The 16,814-nt window shown below is 36.8% G+C and overlaps 1 protein-coding gene across 5 annotated transcripts in view; it reads left to right on the top strand.

Annotated features, from left to right (window-relative positions):
* Window positions 1–16,814, top strand: part of ANKRD12 (ankyrin repeat domain 12) — a 58,506-nt gene that overhangs the window by 40,295 nt on the left and 1,397 nt on the right. For 4 of the 5 annotated variants that reach the window (XM_014255956.2, XM_014255962.2, XM_014255969.2 and 1 more), the window contains 4 exons: window positions 803–5,481; window positions 11,619–11,717; window positions 13,876–14,019; window positions 16,494–16,589. In XM_014255956.2, coding sequence (XP_014111431.2) covers window positions 803–5,481; window positions 11,619–11,717; window positions 13,876–14,019; window positions 16,494–16,589 — 5,018 coding nt within the window. Of the gene's footprint in view, window positions 1–802; window positions 5,482–8,268; window positions 8,327–11,618; window positions 11,718–13,875; window positions 14,020–16,493; window positions 16,590–16,814 lie in introns of those variants that run through there. The other variant, XR_001331755.2, reaches the window with a different exon arrangement.

A 16,814-nucleotide genomic window follows, 5' to 3' on the forward strand; every position in this document is an offset into this window, starting at 1 on the left:
TTTCTGAGCATGGTCCTGGGCAGCTGGCTCTGGGTGTCCCTGCTTGAGCAGGGCGGGTTGAACGAGATGGTTTCCAGAGGTCCCTTCCAACCTCAACCATTCCGTGATCTGTGAAAAACACATGAAGAAGACCATCATGTCACATGATTGTAAAAGTTGGTTTCTCTTTCCCAGACAAGTAAATAAAACTCAACCCCTAGGAATGTTTTCTATTCAAAGTTTCATTATACTTCAAGCAAAAAAAGTCATATTGCCCTATGTTCTGATGTAGTGTTAACTTCTTTGGCATTAGAATAACCTGAAATACTGTGCATGGTCCTTCTGTTCTAAGGGACAGTTGTGGCATCACTTCACAGAATCAACTTCAGCTTAGTGAAAGCATTAATCTTAAGACAAATATTTTTACATATGTGTAATAGAAACTTGTTACTGTTTAGCAATTGATTCCTCAACAGTCTGTCTGTGCAGGGTATTGTCCTTTTGAAAGAGTCAGGTCATACAGGAGTTACGTACAATGGGTGAGGTTTTCAAAATTTGAAGTACATTACTTTTATTAGATATAAATGTTAATTAGTATTTTTACATGCCTTGGTGAGAGCTGTAAAGGGAGGGGAGAACTTTGATTTCATGACCTTCTGTTTTCTCTTAAAACAGAGAAAGGCCTTCTTTTGTTGTGTGTTTAAGAAAGTTTTTTATTCTTTTTTCATTTGTAAAGAGGTGACTGCTGAACTGAACTCTTTTATCCTGAAGTGTGACAAGTGCCCCAAGAGTATTCAATTAATTTTTGCTTTCCTTACTCTAGATTCTGAAGAAGCTCCATCTGTAAATCCTTCCAGTGTAGATGGGAATGTTGATTCAGAAGCAGAAAAGGACTCTGTAGCCAACAACAGCAAACAGACAGTCCCTAGTAAGGCACCACTTCCATCTGCTCTAGATGAGTATGAGTTCAAAGATGATGATGAAGATGAAATGAAAAAAATGATCGATGACAAACATATTCTTAGAAAAGACCCAAGGAAAGAAGATGAGACTGAAGCTGAAAAGACTAACTTGTTCGTGAAACAAGAAAAAGTTGTCTTTTCAAAATCATTCAAAAATAAAAAGCAGAAACCCTCCAGAGTTCTGTATTCAAGTTCTGAAAGTTCAGATGAAGAAATACTTCAGGACAAGAAGATAGTCTCTCCTTGCTCTGTTTCAGAGACATCAAATTCTGATGTCAGAGTGAAGAAAGAATATATGGTTACAAACGAACACAAGCAAAAGGGCAAAGTTAAAAGGAAAGTAAAAAATCAGAGCAAAAATAAAGAGAATCAAGAAGTAAAGCAAGAAAAAGAAAATGCTAGAGTAACAAATATAGCTACTTCTGGATTAGATTCTTTAGATAAAGCTAGAGAGGAAGAAACCTTTAAGAAGTCTTTCACCTCAAAAGAAGATTCTTCTTTACAACTGTTTCATATCACTGCTGGAAAATCTCCAAAGCATCCCTGTGGGTTAAGTGAAAAGCAATCAACACCATTAAAGCAAGAAAACACCAAAACTTGCTTATCACCAGGAGGTTCTGAAATAACATTGCAGTCCGAATTAGTTCGGTATGATCACAGCACTGATTCTGATTATCTGGTAGAAAGTTCTAGTGGCAAATCTTGCAAGCACAAAGAAAAAAGCAAGCATCATCAAAAGGATTTTCACTTGGAATTTGGTGAAAAATCTAGCCCTAAAATTAAAGAGGAAGATAACAGCTCAACTTTTGAGAATTCAGAGTATACTTTGAGAAAAATTGACAAGGAAGGTAAAACGCTTAAAAAGCATAAATTAAAACACAAAGAAAGAGAAAAGGAAAAGCACAAAAAGGAACAGGATGGGGAGAAGGAGAAACACAAACATAATGTTAAAGAGGTACAAAGAAATACTGAGTTTGACAGAGAATTTTGGAAAGAGAACTTTTTCAAAAGTGATGAAAATGATGATACATTGATAAATACAGAACATGAATGTCTTTCTTCAGACAGAAAATCAAAGGTAGAGAAAAGTGTGGCAAAAGAAGATAAGTTAGTTAAGGAGAGACAGTTCCAGAAAGAGAGAAGTATTAAAGATGAGAGAGAAAAAGAGAAGAACAAAAAAGAAAATGAGAAGTTTCTAAAGGATGAAAAAACAAAAGATGCAAAAGAAGAAAAAGAAGTTGTGCTTGCAGATAAAGAAATAGAATTGTTCTGTTTTGGTGTTAAAGATGAGGCAGCCAGCGTGCATATAATAGAAAGAGAAACAGATACTGAAAAGCAGGAAAAGAATTTAAAGGAAAATAAAGAAAAGACAGAAAAGCGATTCTCAATCAAAGAAAAAGATGTTGAAAAGATAGAAAGGAAACATGGAGAAAAAGAGAAAAAGGTAAAGCATGAATACAAAATGGAGAAAGAAAAAGCGGAAGTAAATGAAAATACAGAGAAAGTAAAGGAGAAGTCCGGTTTTCAGCAAGCAGAAAGGTGCCATAAGGAAAATGATAAAGTAAAAAGCATGGGTGCTCTTAAAAAAGTTGATGACAAGGAAAGAAATAAAGAAAAAACTGATAAGAAGCATGATAAAGAAAAGGCTGATAAAGACAGACATTGGGCTGAAAGCAAAGAAAAACACTGTACTGAAAGAAAAGTTAAACAGTCTGAAAAAGAATCTGAATATACTAAATCAGAAAAAAATAGAACTAAAGAAAAGGAATTTGAAAAAAAAGACAAATCCAAAGACAAGGAGACCTCATCATTAGCAAGCTCAAAACACATGCAAGAGGAAAGGAGGTGCACTATTACTGAAAGTAATAAAACAGTTCATGACAAATTGTCATCTTTGAAAGAAAAACCAAAAGATGATTTGTTGAAAACTCCAGATGGTAGAGAGAAAGATAAAAAGGATAAAGATATAGACAGATACAAAGAGAGAGACAAGCATAAACTGCATCAAAATAGTTTGCTTAAACTAAAACTTGAACATGAGAAACTTAAGCCTAAACCAGCTCCTGCACCAAAGGATGCTCGGCCTAAAGAAAAAAGATTAGTCAACGATGATTTAATGCAAACTAGTTTCGAAAGAATGCTTAGCCTTAAAGATCTGGAAATAGAGCAGTGGCATAGAAAGCATAAAGAAAAAATAAAACAGAAAGAGAAGGAACGTTTGAGAAACCGCACTTGTTCAGAGCATAGCAAAATGAAGGACAAACCCAAGCACTCATTAGCTGAAGTCAAAGGCAAAGAATTGATTCGTTCAAAAAGTTCAGAGTTGCCGGATGTTTGTATGAAGGAAAAACAGCAGAAAGATGCTACCAGTAATAGATCACAGTCAGTAGATACTAGAAGTGTCAATGTTGCAAAGCCTTCATTGGCTTTAGATAATTTAAATAGATCCCCCAAATCAGAAAGTGAAAAGATGGGGCTGAGCTCCAGGTCACTGTCCATGGTTTCTGTTGCAAGCTCTGAGGATTCTTGCCATACCACAGTAACTACTCCAAGGCCTGTAATAGAATATGATTCAGACTTTATGCCAGAAGGTTCTGATTCCCAAATGTCTTTTTCACAGTCGCCTTTTTTTGCAAGTGCCAAATCACCAGCCCTTGTGGAAAAAGAGGCCGATGGTCTTGCTGAGTTGCCAGATCGTGTTAAGCCATCTTTCACAAACAGGCTTCCCCAAATGTATGTTAGATCAGCATCTGCTGAAGATGTTAAGTTGGTTTTAAATGAGTGTAGGGCTGTTACAGAGGCTCGAAGATGCAGCATGCCTGCTGCAGTTTCTGAACACAGCAAACAACCTCGAACATCAGAAGAAAACAACCAGAACACTATGCCATCAGTTCAGACTTACAGTAGCACTTCTCCTAAACCAGAACTACTGTGCAGCACACTTGAAAGAGATTTTCAAGGCAGTGTGACTGTTCTGCAGTCAAACTTCACATCATCGCCAAATAGAGCTGTTAGCAGCAAGCAGGCAACAACAGGGACAGGTACCATTAAAGATACTGCTCAGATGAGCCCTTCAGAAGACTCTAACATGCCTTTAGAGCCATGTTATCAAAGTGGTGTGACTCAACAAACCAAATTGTGGGATGTGCCTTTTGACAGACTTAATTCATTAAACAATGACTCTAACAGCTTGGCTTGTGGTGCATTAGAGCAAGATGCTAAAAGCATTATAGCAGTGCATAATTCTGAGAGCAGGACATTAAAAGAGCAACAAGTATCTGAATTTTTGCCTCAGCACCCTGAAATTAAGGGAAGTTCCAGTTCTCAAGAATCTGCATCATTTTTGCCTTCACAGTCACCTTGTTCTTTACCTATCCAGCCAGTTCCAGTTGTGTCAAAACACGTTTCTTTACCAGGCATTGGCAGTCAAGATTCGTCATTTGTACAGCAGCAAAATATAGTTCAGACTACAACTTCTGCTTTGGATACAGATGCTACTAGTACCAGAGAGATGGAAAATGCTTTCTTTCCTTCAACCATTAAGAAGACTGATGCACCCATGGCTGTATATTCTGAGAGCTCAGCAAAAGATATTTCACAGAGCTATGAAAGGATGAACGATTTACCAATGGTACCATTAGAGAAAGATGCTCCTGAAAGTGATAGCAATTCACAGTTAAATGTGAATTTTTACTCATTCAATAAAGTTTGTGAGAATGCCCTGAGAGAAGTGGATGGTAACACAGCAGATACTTCAGATATTAGAAATGAAAAAGACCAACAAGAAAAGTTGATCTCTGTGCATGTTGTTGATAGTGAAGCCAGTGCTGATCTCTGTGAACTAAGTTCAGGAATGTCAAAGGGAATTACAAATGAATTGGTTAATAAAAGCCCCTGCACTGCAGACAAAGAAAATGTGTTGGGAGATGATCCACCACAGTACTCCTCTCTATCCAGTTTGGAAAACAGTTCACAACAGATTACACAGGAAGAGGTGCATAAATACAGCCAAATTGTTAAAGCAGAAGAAGTTGCTGAGGATCAGAAGATGGAACAGCAAGAAGTACCACAAAGAATCACAAGGAACAGAGCAAATTTACTTGCTAACCAGGGCAGGCAGAATCCTCTTGGCTGTACACAAACATCAGAAAAAGAGTCTGAATCATCAGCATCTATGAAAGCAAGAATTAGATTAACTGAAGATGATGATGCTCAGGTACATCATCCACGTAAAAGGAAGGTGTCACGCGTGCCTCAACCTGTGCAAGTGAACCCTTCTTTGCTGCAGGCCAAGGAGAAGACCCAGCAGTCACTGGCAGCTATTGTTGATTCTCTGAAACTTGAAGAGATTCAGCCATACAGTTCTGAGAGAGCAAACCCCTATTTTGAATACTTGCACATAAGGAAGAAAATAGAAGAGAAGCGTAAATTGCTATGCAGTGTTATTCCTCAGGCACCTCAATATTACGATGAATATGTGACCTTCAACGGCTCCTACCTGCTGGATGGCAATCCCCTGAGCAAGATATGCATCCCAACTGTAAGTAACATGGTCTTTCAATATGCAGTGGAATGAAAGGCATGTTTTGGTTTTATTTTTGTAACTTCCATATTCTTCCTAACTTGCTTCTGAATATTCTGCTGAAAGCAGTAAGTTGACATATGTCAAATTAATATTGATTAATAGCATCATATTTAAAGGCCACATTCAGTGGAAATACAAATGGTGGTTCCACAGTCACTATAAGGCATACCATGTGTGGCACCTGTAAGGGGCACACAGACAAATACTGTATTTCAGAGTAGGTAAAGCCCACTCTTTCAGAAGTGAAGTCAATTATTGAGAGCTTCTTTAAATTTCTGATGTCAATAATTTCATTAAAACTAATTAGACAAAGCTGTTTCATTTGGAGGGGTGTGGATGTGCAGAGCTTCAACATACTAAGTCCATCACTGAGTGTTTTAAGTAGGAGAGTGCCTGACAGCTATCTCAAAAGCAGCAGATGTAATCTGCTATGTCCTGGCTTTTAAAATCTATCAATCTAAAGTGTTCATAATTTTATTAAATAGTGTCAAGGTTTTTTCCTTTTTACTGAAGAACAGTTGTTTTATGTCTAAGCTCTCCATTTCTGAATGCACAAGTTATTATGTCAGCTCATCTCGGATAACTCACCCTTACTTGAGAGTAAAAAAGCTTTAGCTTTTTCCAGTAGAGTTGAGGATTTTTTGATGAAGCAATGAATGGAAGTTTAATGTGTACATTTACATATGTTTGCTTCATTACACAGCTAGTCTTAATTCCTTCTACAAGCTGTTTGTTCTCTGGGTTTTGTTTGTTTTTGTTTTTTGGTTTTGGTTTTTTTGGGGTTTTTTTGTAGCATTTTTTTTGGAATTAGTAGGCCAGTTATAGTCTGAGGAAAGTTGTGGGTAAGATGACTTACAGACAAGGACTGTAAGTGCCCAAGGCTGTATGGTAAGCTTCACCACAATGTACCAGGCTGTCAGCCTTCCCAAGTCTAAAAATCTTTCTCAGTAGCTGTGGCAGCTTCTGTAATATCTTTGTCACTGGAAGCATAGATTTAATTTTTTTTTTTAAAGCTGCTGCTAGTCAAGTACATACTGTTTCCAAGCTACAGCTTACTGCTTTGGCATCACACTTCAGTGCTTAATTTGGGATAAGTGGAAAGTAGAAAAGCATGGCATATATTTTTCCCTGGCCCATCTCCTACCTGAGCAATAGAATTCAATTCCCTATCAGAAATGGCACTGTGTGTAGACACCATAAGGAGAAGGGTTTTTTTGACTTGATCTTTAAGCACTGCCTTATAATTCCTTCCTGTCTCTGTTGCTGTGTATAATAAGGACTCTGCAGTTAATGAAAATAAATGTAGGTATTTGAGAGCAAAGTCTCAAGTAACAGTTTCAGAAAATACCAGAGATAGATGTGTGTTTCCTGTTCTCAATGGCTTTTAATTAATTGTAGAAAAGAAAAACCTCTTTAAAAAAATTTGATAAAAATGTAAATATGTAATTGAAGGATTGAAGTTACTGAATTTTGTCTAATTTAGATTTCTGGTTTGCTTCCTTACTCATACATGTTCTGTTGGTAATGATGTTTCAAACAGTTAATTGTTTTGTATACAATTTGATGGTCCTGGTAATATCCTACAGATGTAGAGAGAACAGGTGGAACTTTTTATTTCAAGCTCCTAGAAGCAAAAAAGGAAGAAGATAAATTTTGAGAAGCCAAAATAAATTACGAGGAAATTAGTGGTTATTTTCATTAGAATTAAAATGTAAAAAAAAGCATGATTTTTTTTTTCTAAATAAGAAGATACTCTAAGCAATTCAGTTTTGCTTAGACAATCTAAGGAATTCAGTTTTGTTTGTCTGAAAAATCTCCAATGCGACTAAGTGCTTTACCTAATTGCTGTCACTTGTGTAAATGTACAATTTTGATAAAACTTTCATGTTTCCTTTCAGAAAAAATATATTCCTTAAAAAATTAGTAATAGTTAAGATTTAACTTATTGGCAGAAATTGCTTGTGTACACAGTTTAATAATTTTATTTTGTCACCATTGAAAATCACAATCATAATAATTCCTGTTACAAATACCATAAAAAGAAGTGTTGCTGAACCAAGGATCATTTCATATTCAGAAATGAGTGTTTGTTTATTATACACATTGTCCAACAAAGTGAGAATAAAGGCTAGTCTTAGTCTCTCTGAAATAGTGAAATATTAATAACATGTTGTTACACTTATAGTGCAAAATTTAATTAGCAACTGTAAAAATTACCTTTTTGTCGAGTTTGTTTTACAGTTTTTTCCTTAGATTCTCTCATGAGTCTCTGTTAACCAAATTTTTTCCTCATCAATTTATGTAGAAAGAAAGTAGATACTCTTTCTTTAATTATTCCTGTGTTACAGATATCCTTTGTGCAGGTCTATGTGGAGACCATATATTAGCTCTGACACTCTGAGGCTCAGAATGGTTGGTGTAACATACTGTTCTTTGCATTGGAATTTTAATCATGCACTGTAGTTTATCTGATGAACTTCAAACATGCTGTAGGTGGGAACCAGGAGGTGGTGTGCTAAAACCTTGTTTCCACAGCCTTGTTTATATATTTATATATAAATTTACAGCCTGGATCACCTAAGGCTGTGAGAGTATTCATGTATGAATTATGGCTTCTCTTTCACCAGTACAAATACAAAACATAAGGTAGGAGACATCAGGTCAATTCAAAATAGAAGGAAACAAGTCTGAATCTTCTAACAGAGTAAATTTCAATTGTGCTTGGGCTCTGTTGCCTTTCAGATTGTTCCATGTTCTTCAGGATTCTGTCATCTTCATCTGAATTGTCTCCTGAGAGGAGGTACCAGGATGATTCACTGCCAGAATGGCTATCTAGCAGTTGTGTTTCTGGTAAAAGGGATTCTGACTGGTCCCCCGGCACTGCTGTAGAAACTCAAGTGGTAAAATCTAATTTTAGGGGTATTGCTAGAAACTTGTTTTCAAAATGCTTGAAACAGACCATTAGAGCAGGCCAGTTGTTTGAGTGCCATGGAAGCGTGCAGGTTTGTAGCAGGCACAAATAAGGATTGAAGGTTTATTGAGTGAAGAGTTAATGCTCTTGTTGTAGTTGTTCTGAAGGATGCAAGGCCTGCAGGAAATTTTCTAATGGATTTTGGTGTATTGGAGATGGGAAGGGCATGTCTTGAACATGAACTCTTGCCAATCAAACCTGCTCTGATGGCTGGCTCCAAGTGAGGTGGAGCAGAGGCACAAGGCCAAGTTCTGTCTGGCTTTTCTGGGTCATTTCTCAGACTGGGAACGGAGATTTCTCTGGAGCAGGCAGGGCCCCTTTGTTTCCCTCTCTTCTGTATGGAGTGTGGGCCCTTAAGAAAATAGTTTGGTAGTTTGGTTATGCAAAAAACAGAAGGCACCTTTTTTCTGTGGTGTTCAGTTTCATGCTCTGTTCTTGCAAGTCCAACCTATGTGTTTGTATTTTCTCTACACAGTTTTTTGTGTTCTGTTTAGTAACAGTTCCTTTGACTAGAGGGTCCAAGAGGCTCCTCCAGCTATTTCTCCCTCAAAACCTTTAATGCAGACTTTCTGGTCTCAAAGAAAGCAATTTCCTTTGTCTGAATCGAGTGCTGGTTCACAAGCTGGAATTTCCAGCAGGTGGTGTGCAACTGCCCAGATCCTGTGTTCGGTCTCTAAAGGATCTGAGGCTCACTCTTCCCAAGTTTCCAAGAAGAGAGGAAAAAACAGATCATTCCATAAATGACTGCAACCAAACTTAATATTTAGCTGTACATTTTGGCACGTGATGCAGGGCTGGGCAGGAGTGAAGAGTTTATGGATATATCTAGTGGCACTAGGGATCTCTGGGGTCATGGAGACCTGTTAGTGTCACACAAGTGTGAATGTAATCTGAGGGCTGAATATAATCTGCTGAAACAGAGTTCTGCATGTTTAAATAAAAGTCCACACAGCTCTGCTGTGTAGATGATCAGCTCCTTGTCAGGTTATTTCTATGGTGTTGATTCTTATTTCTGTTGTGCAGTTAAGCCATCTGTAAATTTAAGGGAATAACATTTTAAAATATTTGAAATGCAGTGACAGGACAAGGGTGAACAGCTTTAAACTGAGAGAGAACAGGTTTAGATTAGGTATTAGGAAGAAATTCTTCACTGTGAGACACTGGAGCAGGTTGCCAAGAGAAACTGCGGCTACCCCATCCCTGGAAGTGCAGTGTCAGATTGGATGGGGCCTTGGGTAACCTGGTCTAGCGGGTGACATCCCTGCACATGGCAGGAGGCATGGAACTAATGACCCCTCAGGTCCCTTCCTACCCAGACCATTCTGTGATTCTGTGAAATTGTTCAGTTGATATGGATGCTTGCCAGCTCTGAAATTTTTATTTCTGGAGAATTTAGGTGCCTAAACCCAAAGCTTATTTATAGTCAGATTCTCTGTCTTGCTTCTTATCTGTGTGCTTTTCTGTAAGCAAAAGAACAGATTTTGGGAGATGTTTTGGGTTTATTAAAATTAAAGCTTGATATTACTTACAAGCATTCTGTCTTATTTTATTGAAAGCACTATTGTACCATACCATGGATGCAAAGTTTTCAGGAAAAACTAGGCTATAAGGGAGTATGTTTGTTTTTAATACTGATGTTTTACACAAAATGGCATATGCCATAAGCATTACTGGTTTGAGAGCGAAACTGTTTTCACTAAGAAAAATGAAGTGTATCCTATTCTGCAGTTTGAAATGTAAAGGAGTTGAATGTCATTTTATACCTTATAATAATTTAAGGAATGAATTGCAATCAGTTATTCATATTATGTTCCATAATTCCAGAGACTGGAATGACTGACTTCCAATTGGAGAAAAAATTGTCCTGAAATAATTTTCTGATATAATAGTAATTCAAGCACTTCTGGTACATAAATCACTTTGTTACTAGAATGTATAGGTGCAAGATTATTAGTATCAATCTAGTTTAATCTACAGTGTTTGTATTTCCATAACGGATTTATTACTTCTTGACAGTTGAAGGATCTATTTTATTGAAAAGAGTTATTTATCTTCTATGTGTGTTAGATACAAGGTGGGGTATAGTAACTGCAGGTATGTATTTGAGCTGTGGTTTTTTGAGTATCAGTGGTAGTAGGCAGTGTTTCATTTAGTTTGAATGGGTCTTTACAAATCAGTATCAGTGCTCTTAGATCTGTCAGTTGTTAAAGCCCACGCTGAACTGTCAGATAGAACTGGCATAAAGAGAAGTAAACTTTAGGTGGAGCCTTAAAACTCCCAAGATGTTTTTAGTTACGTCTCAAAAAGCATCTGATTTCTGCAGTTGCCAGGAGTGCCTTGTCAGTGTTTTTCATACAGCTCAGACCAGATAGTAATTCTGATTGTTTACTATAATTGACTGAAGATGCAAAATGTTTACAGTATAGCAAATCAATAACAGCATTGATATGTCACTCAAGTCTATTTGATTTTTTTAATTATCTCCTTTTTAAGTTTTTTTAAAAACTTCCTTGAATAACTGACAGGAAGAAACAGTTTTTCAAGCTACTGCTTGGGTCTCTAGTCTACTTTTTGTGCTTGCCTGTGTTCTGAGTGATTGCAACTGATGATATTGGGAATATGGTTGGTTATCTTTTGTGCAGTAAAAAATGCTGTTGCCATTGTATAAATATATCAAGTGGTTTGGGGTTTTTTAGCGATACTTTTTTTTTACTTTGCTCTTGCATTTTGCTAGGCAGTTTTTACCTTCTGAGAATGAACATCTGTGCTGTAAGGAGTCTTTAAAGCTGAAAGCAAGTTGTATTCTTACTATATTCTACAGTACAGCCTTTTAAAAAGAACAGTTATGGAATGCTGATAACGACTGGATAAAAGCACTAAACAGCTTGAAATGCCTTTTTTACTTGGGTTTATTAATTTTATAGCATGGAATCCTTAAAATCTTTAAATGCAAACACATTGAATTCACATAATTAATGGAAGTTAAAAGCTCTTCTTTTTCTTAAAAAAACACCTTGCTTATTGTTTCTTGGGTTTGTTTTTTTTTTAATAGATCACATAAGCAGTGCCTAAACATGTTAAATACATATTCACTGTACTATTTCTAAAACTTTTTCCACAGATTACACCACCTCCATCACTGTCAGACCCGCTTAAAGAACTATTTAAACAACAGGAGGTTGTAAGGATGAAACTACGTTTACAGCACAGTATTGAAAGGGTAAGACTAATTTATTTTTTTATGTCCTGGATTTAAGCTTTAGGATTTTTTGCCTTTTCAATGTGCAGACTACATTTTTGTCAATTTAACAATGTTTAAAAGTAATCCTCTTTCTATCAAAATGTATTAATTGGAGAAACTTCTAAATGTTTAAATTCTAAATAACTTCTAAGTGGGGAAAAATGGTTTGAACAGCTGTTAGCAGAACCCTCAAGTTGGTGAGATAGCAGCTTTTTCCTGTTAATTGCTTTGAGCTGTGTCCCAGATTTATCCTAGAGGCAGTGGGAAGGAAGAGTCACACTGTAGTTTTGAAAGCTAATGATGGTTGTAGAATTCAGAACCAAATTGACTGAGTTAAAAGAATTGAAGACATAGTAAATTCTGTATTGAGAGGAGACACATGTGGCTCTAAGACTAAAATATGTTTGGTAACATTCTGCTCAGAAACTGCCTAAAATTATATTAGAACTACATCTGTAGGCATCACTGATTTTGAGCACAGAAACAGAGAAAATATTCCTGCTTTAGGAGTATTCTTTATTTTTAGGTTGCCCTTTTTCCTTGGTAACCTAACTTTAGATGCTAATATCATAAGCCAGATAGCTTGTGGGCACAAGCAGGACCCCTTTCTGACACGGATGTATCATAAGGATTTACACATAATTATACAAGGAGCTGCCACATGAAACCCAGTGTGATGCTTTTTCAATTGACAATTTCAATGTGACTTAAAAAACCCAGCTGAGGGAGGGGTTTTACTTGAATTTAGTAATTCAGTGAAAAATGTAAAATAAGAAGCACGCAGTTTGTAAACATAGTTAAGTTCTGACTGAAATCAGTTGCGACTAAGAACATTGTGGCCAGCAGGGTGAGGGAGGTGATTCTGTCCCTCTGATCTGGTGAGACACATCCCCTCAGAGTGCTGCATCCAGCTCTGGGGTCCCCAGCAGAAGGAGGACATGGACCTGTTGGAGTGAGTCCAGAGGAGGGCCATGAAACTGAGGAGAGGGCTAGAGCTCCTCTCCTATGGAGAGCAGACTGAGAAAGCTGGGGCTGCTCAGCCTGGAGAAGAGAAGGCTCTGGGGATACTTCATTGGGCCATTTCAGTATTGAAAGGGGCTTATATAAAAGAAGGAAGGTGACTTTTAACACAAGCAAATAGTGATAAGACAAGGGGAGGTACAGTTGTAAACCAGAAAAGGAGAGATTTAGATTAGATATTAAGAAGGAAATTCCTTACTGTGAGGGTGGTGAGGCACTGGAACAGCTTGCCCTGGGAAGCTGTGGATGCTCCATCCCTGGCAGTGTTCAAGGCCAGGCTGTGTGGAGCCCTTAACAAACTGGTCTAGTGGAAGGTGTTCTTGCCTATGGCTGAACAGTTGTAACTATATAATCTTTAAGGTCCATTCCAACCCAGACTCTATGGTTCTAAGCAAAGGAGAGGTGCTTCTTTCCCTGTCTTCTGAAAAACAGGAAATATATTATTATAATCCACCTTCTTTTATTTTGATAAAAATTAGAGCTATTTTATTGCAGAGCAGTAAACACATACAAACATTCTTCTGTGTCTTAAAAAAATGTGCATATTCATAGTTATTTTGCTCACATGGGCTGTTCTTCAAATGAAATCCACTTTATACAACTGTAAGTCAAGCTTTGTCAAGTGAGTTGTATTTTTCTTGTCTCAGTTTAGGAAAGAATATTTATGGAGCTGTGAATTTAGGGAGATATTGCATGTTGTTTAAAAAAAATTTTCCTGAAAATATTTCTGCTTCAATTTGCTTGGCCACTGTGCCTAGAGTAAAAGGCTTCATACACTTAACATTCACAAATCTGTATCCCAATCCTATGCTCCTCCTACCTTTCATCTTCGACCACCCTCATTAACCAGAACTTGCCTCAGTAAGTGGAAGTATTCAGCCTTCAGTGGAGGCTGGGGCTAAGGAGGTGTTCTCGCCTCTGACATCCACAGGACACTCTGCATCATTAAACTGAAATTTCAGATTTGATTAGAAGAACGATCTCTCCTACCTTCAGCAGCCCATTTCTCACACTGTTCAAAAGTGTAAACCCTAAAAAGAAATGTTTAAAATTAGCGGACATTATTTTGAATGCTTAACTTACTAAATACGTATTTATATGTTGATACCTTAATTAGGAAAAGCTTATTGTCTCTAATGAGCAAGAGGTTCTACGTGTTCACTACCGAGCAGCCAGGACCTTGGCTAATCAAACTCTGCCCTTCAGTGCCTGCACTGTGCTGCTGGATGCTGAGGTGTACAATGTGCCTCTGGATGCTCAGGTAAAGATTTGTCCTTCACATCTTCAGACAAAAGGTCTGGCTTGCCTGGCTCAATCATTTGGAGAGAATTCTGTTCCCACAGCAAAATTGTCATTGATTTGCCTGGAATTAAGATTATGCCCACTAAATAGGGCCTCAAATGGGTGTGCAGTAATAGGAGGATATAGGTGTATGTATGTGGTTTTTCTGTTTGTACCGTGTCTGTTTTTCTTTCACCTTCAGGAATTATGAGAAGGATAAAATAAGAAAATTCCTCTGCTGATTTTTTTACAAGAAAACATATTTGAGTCATAAACAGAACATGTTTTTGAAGCTTACAAATACAGTTTAAACAAGAGCAAAGAATTACCAGCATAGAAGACCACACCTATCAGTAATCCAGATAATTGGAATGCAGTAGTGTGTGAAGTGATGAAATTAATTTATAAAATTTGGAAATGTTTTGTGGACATATCCACATTATACTTTCCTCCTCTGTACAAGGCAGTCACTAGAATTGTACCATAAAAAACAGATGACCAACAGTGAAATGTTAAATGCTACCAGATGAAATAACCTTTTTCAAAATTACTTTAGGCTCCATGACTTTCTTGTGCCATGTTATTTACATGTTCAATATGGGTATTTAGTCCTGATTAAAACATAAAATAAGCAATGTGCTTCATAATCTGTGTATGTTGTATGGACTGTCACTCAAAAGTTGGCTGCAGCTGTATCTCTAAGATAAAATAATCTCATGGTGTTGGTATTTTGTGGACACTTTTTCCAACAAGCACAGAACCATCGTTCAACACCTGTTACAGTGACTGTGAGAGAAGCACGTAATGCAAGGAGGAAATGTTGATGTTTTGGGTGTAATAGAAGTGTTGATGCATTGGATGTTGGGCATTTTAAAATGAAACACATATATTTCTAACATATGGGAGATTTTACATTAGTTCTGGAGCTCTTTATAGAATTATTACAGCTTCCAGTGTTTCTTCAGTCAATTACTACATTTTTCCCCAGTCTTTAAAGAACTAGAGCTATGCCCAACTAGGTGATTCAGCAGGAGATAGCAGTTTATGGAGATTGTATTGTTGTCCCGCTTACACAGATAAATTTTTAAAGCATTGTTTCCTTAGTACTTCTAACTGACAGGGCAAAAATTTTTCTTTTCTAAAATTCCAAATATCCTTTGCTTTATTTCTGCTCCAATTCATAGGCCTTGAGCTTTTCAGAGATGAGGAGTACATGAGTTGTGCACATAACTGCAATTTTGTAGTTAACATTTTACAATTTGTTTTAAGTAAGCTGATTCTGTATCTGAATTTTGTGAAACAAAAGGAATCCTTGTTGGAAGAGATACTGAGGTGTTGTGTGTCTCCCCCAAGTATTGCCATTTTTTGGACCATCTGTATAATAGCAAGAGCAGTAATAAAATGCCTGTCCTTTCCCCTCACTGCTTCAGTGGTTTTGTGTTTCAGTCTATGGTAATTTTTCTTAGGAAATTACATTACATATAATTTTCAGCAAATTATTAAATAATTTTTTAATGTAGTTTAAATAAATTTTTATACTACCAACTTTGGATGGTTTGATTTAAATCTGTTTAACGGGAAGAATGTAGATGCATAAGAAAACATTGTGTTGTAATGCATTCTGCCATATTCCTGTTACCCCATTAGCAAGTACTAATTTTGTGCTGTAGAAGGGTCAATCATGGTGCATTTGATTTGGCTTCTGTTCCTTCTGCTACAGTGTACAAATTCCTGCAGTGTCTTCTCCCTGAAAGAGGAACAGCAGCTTCTTGTATTTAGTGGTTATTATTGAAATGTTAGATTGGCACAGTCTGGCTTTAGGACTATGTATAGAGTATATCTAGTTTCTCAGAGTGGGCAGATGTGACATTCCAAATCCTTATGCAATGGTTGGAATTTAAAAAAAAAAAAAAAAAAAAACTATTTCATTAAGCAGGACGTAAGACAGGTCTGCTCACTTTTTTTAATCTCTTTTTGGGGATTGTGATGGAAAAAATATTTTTGTAATTGCATTCAGTACTTGTGTAGTCAGTTAAACCAGGCTGCTCAAGTTTTCCTTATTAATAAAGGAAATGTTTTGCTTTTCCCTGAAGGCTATTGATTTGATTTGTTACTGAATTTTGAAGAGAAAAAAGAGAGACAGTAATTTTGTGGAAGGATCTGACTTTATTAGTTAAGACTTTAAGGTATAAATCTTTAAGCTTCCCACTCTGGATTTCAAAACCAGTAAATAGCTTGAGGGAATCTGAAAATAGCTGTTTTTAGTGGGCAGCTGGCTCACAGTGGAAGTGTTGGGTCAACATTTATACTTTTATATACCTTTGTACTTTGAATCTGTTTTTCCATGGGAAGCACTGTTTGTGGGATTGTTTATGTTCCACAGAGTAGGTTTTGTGTTTTAAAGTATGTTTAAGGTTGAATCATCGATTTTGAATAAATTTTTGATTTTTGCAGACTGATGACAGCAAAGCATCGGTGAGGGATCGATTTAATGCGAGACAGTTCATGTCATGGCTGCAGGACGTTGATGATAAGTTTGACAAATTAAAGGTACACTCCTTGGTCTTTCCACTTTGAAAACAAAACAAACCAAAATTAATGTCATTATGAAGATGAGATGAATATATAGTAGATTTATGTGCAGTATCATGGGCTTTTGTGGGTGCAACACAAAGGAAGGTCTATCAGTATAGAAAAAAACTGACTTTAGTTGCCATGTAGTGTAATGGAATATTCTGCAAATTTCTAAATATATACTAGGGGAATTATTTATTA

The sequence above is a fragment of the Pseudopodoces humilis genome, chromosome 1 (genome assembly GCF_049639895.1).
Source record: "Pseudopodoces humilis isolate 2021_Gansu_Grassland_sample_001 chromosome 1, ASM4963989v1, whole genome shotgun sequence".
Lineage (NCBI taxonomy): Eukaryota > Metazoa > Chordata > Aves > Passeriformes > Paridae > Pseudopodoces > Pseudopodoces humilis.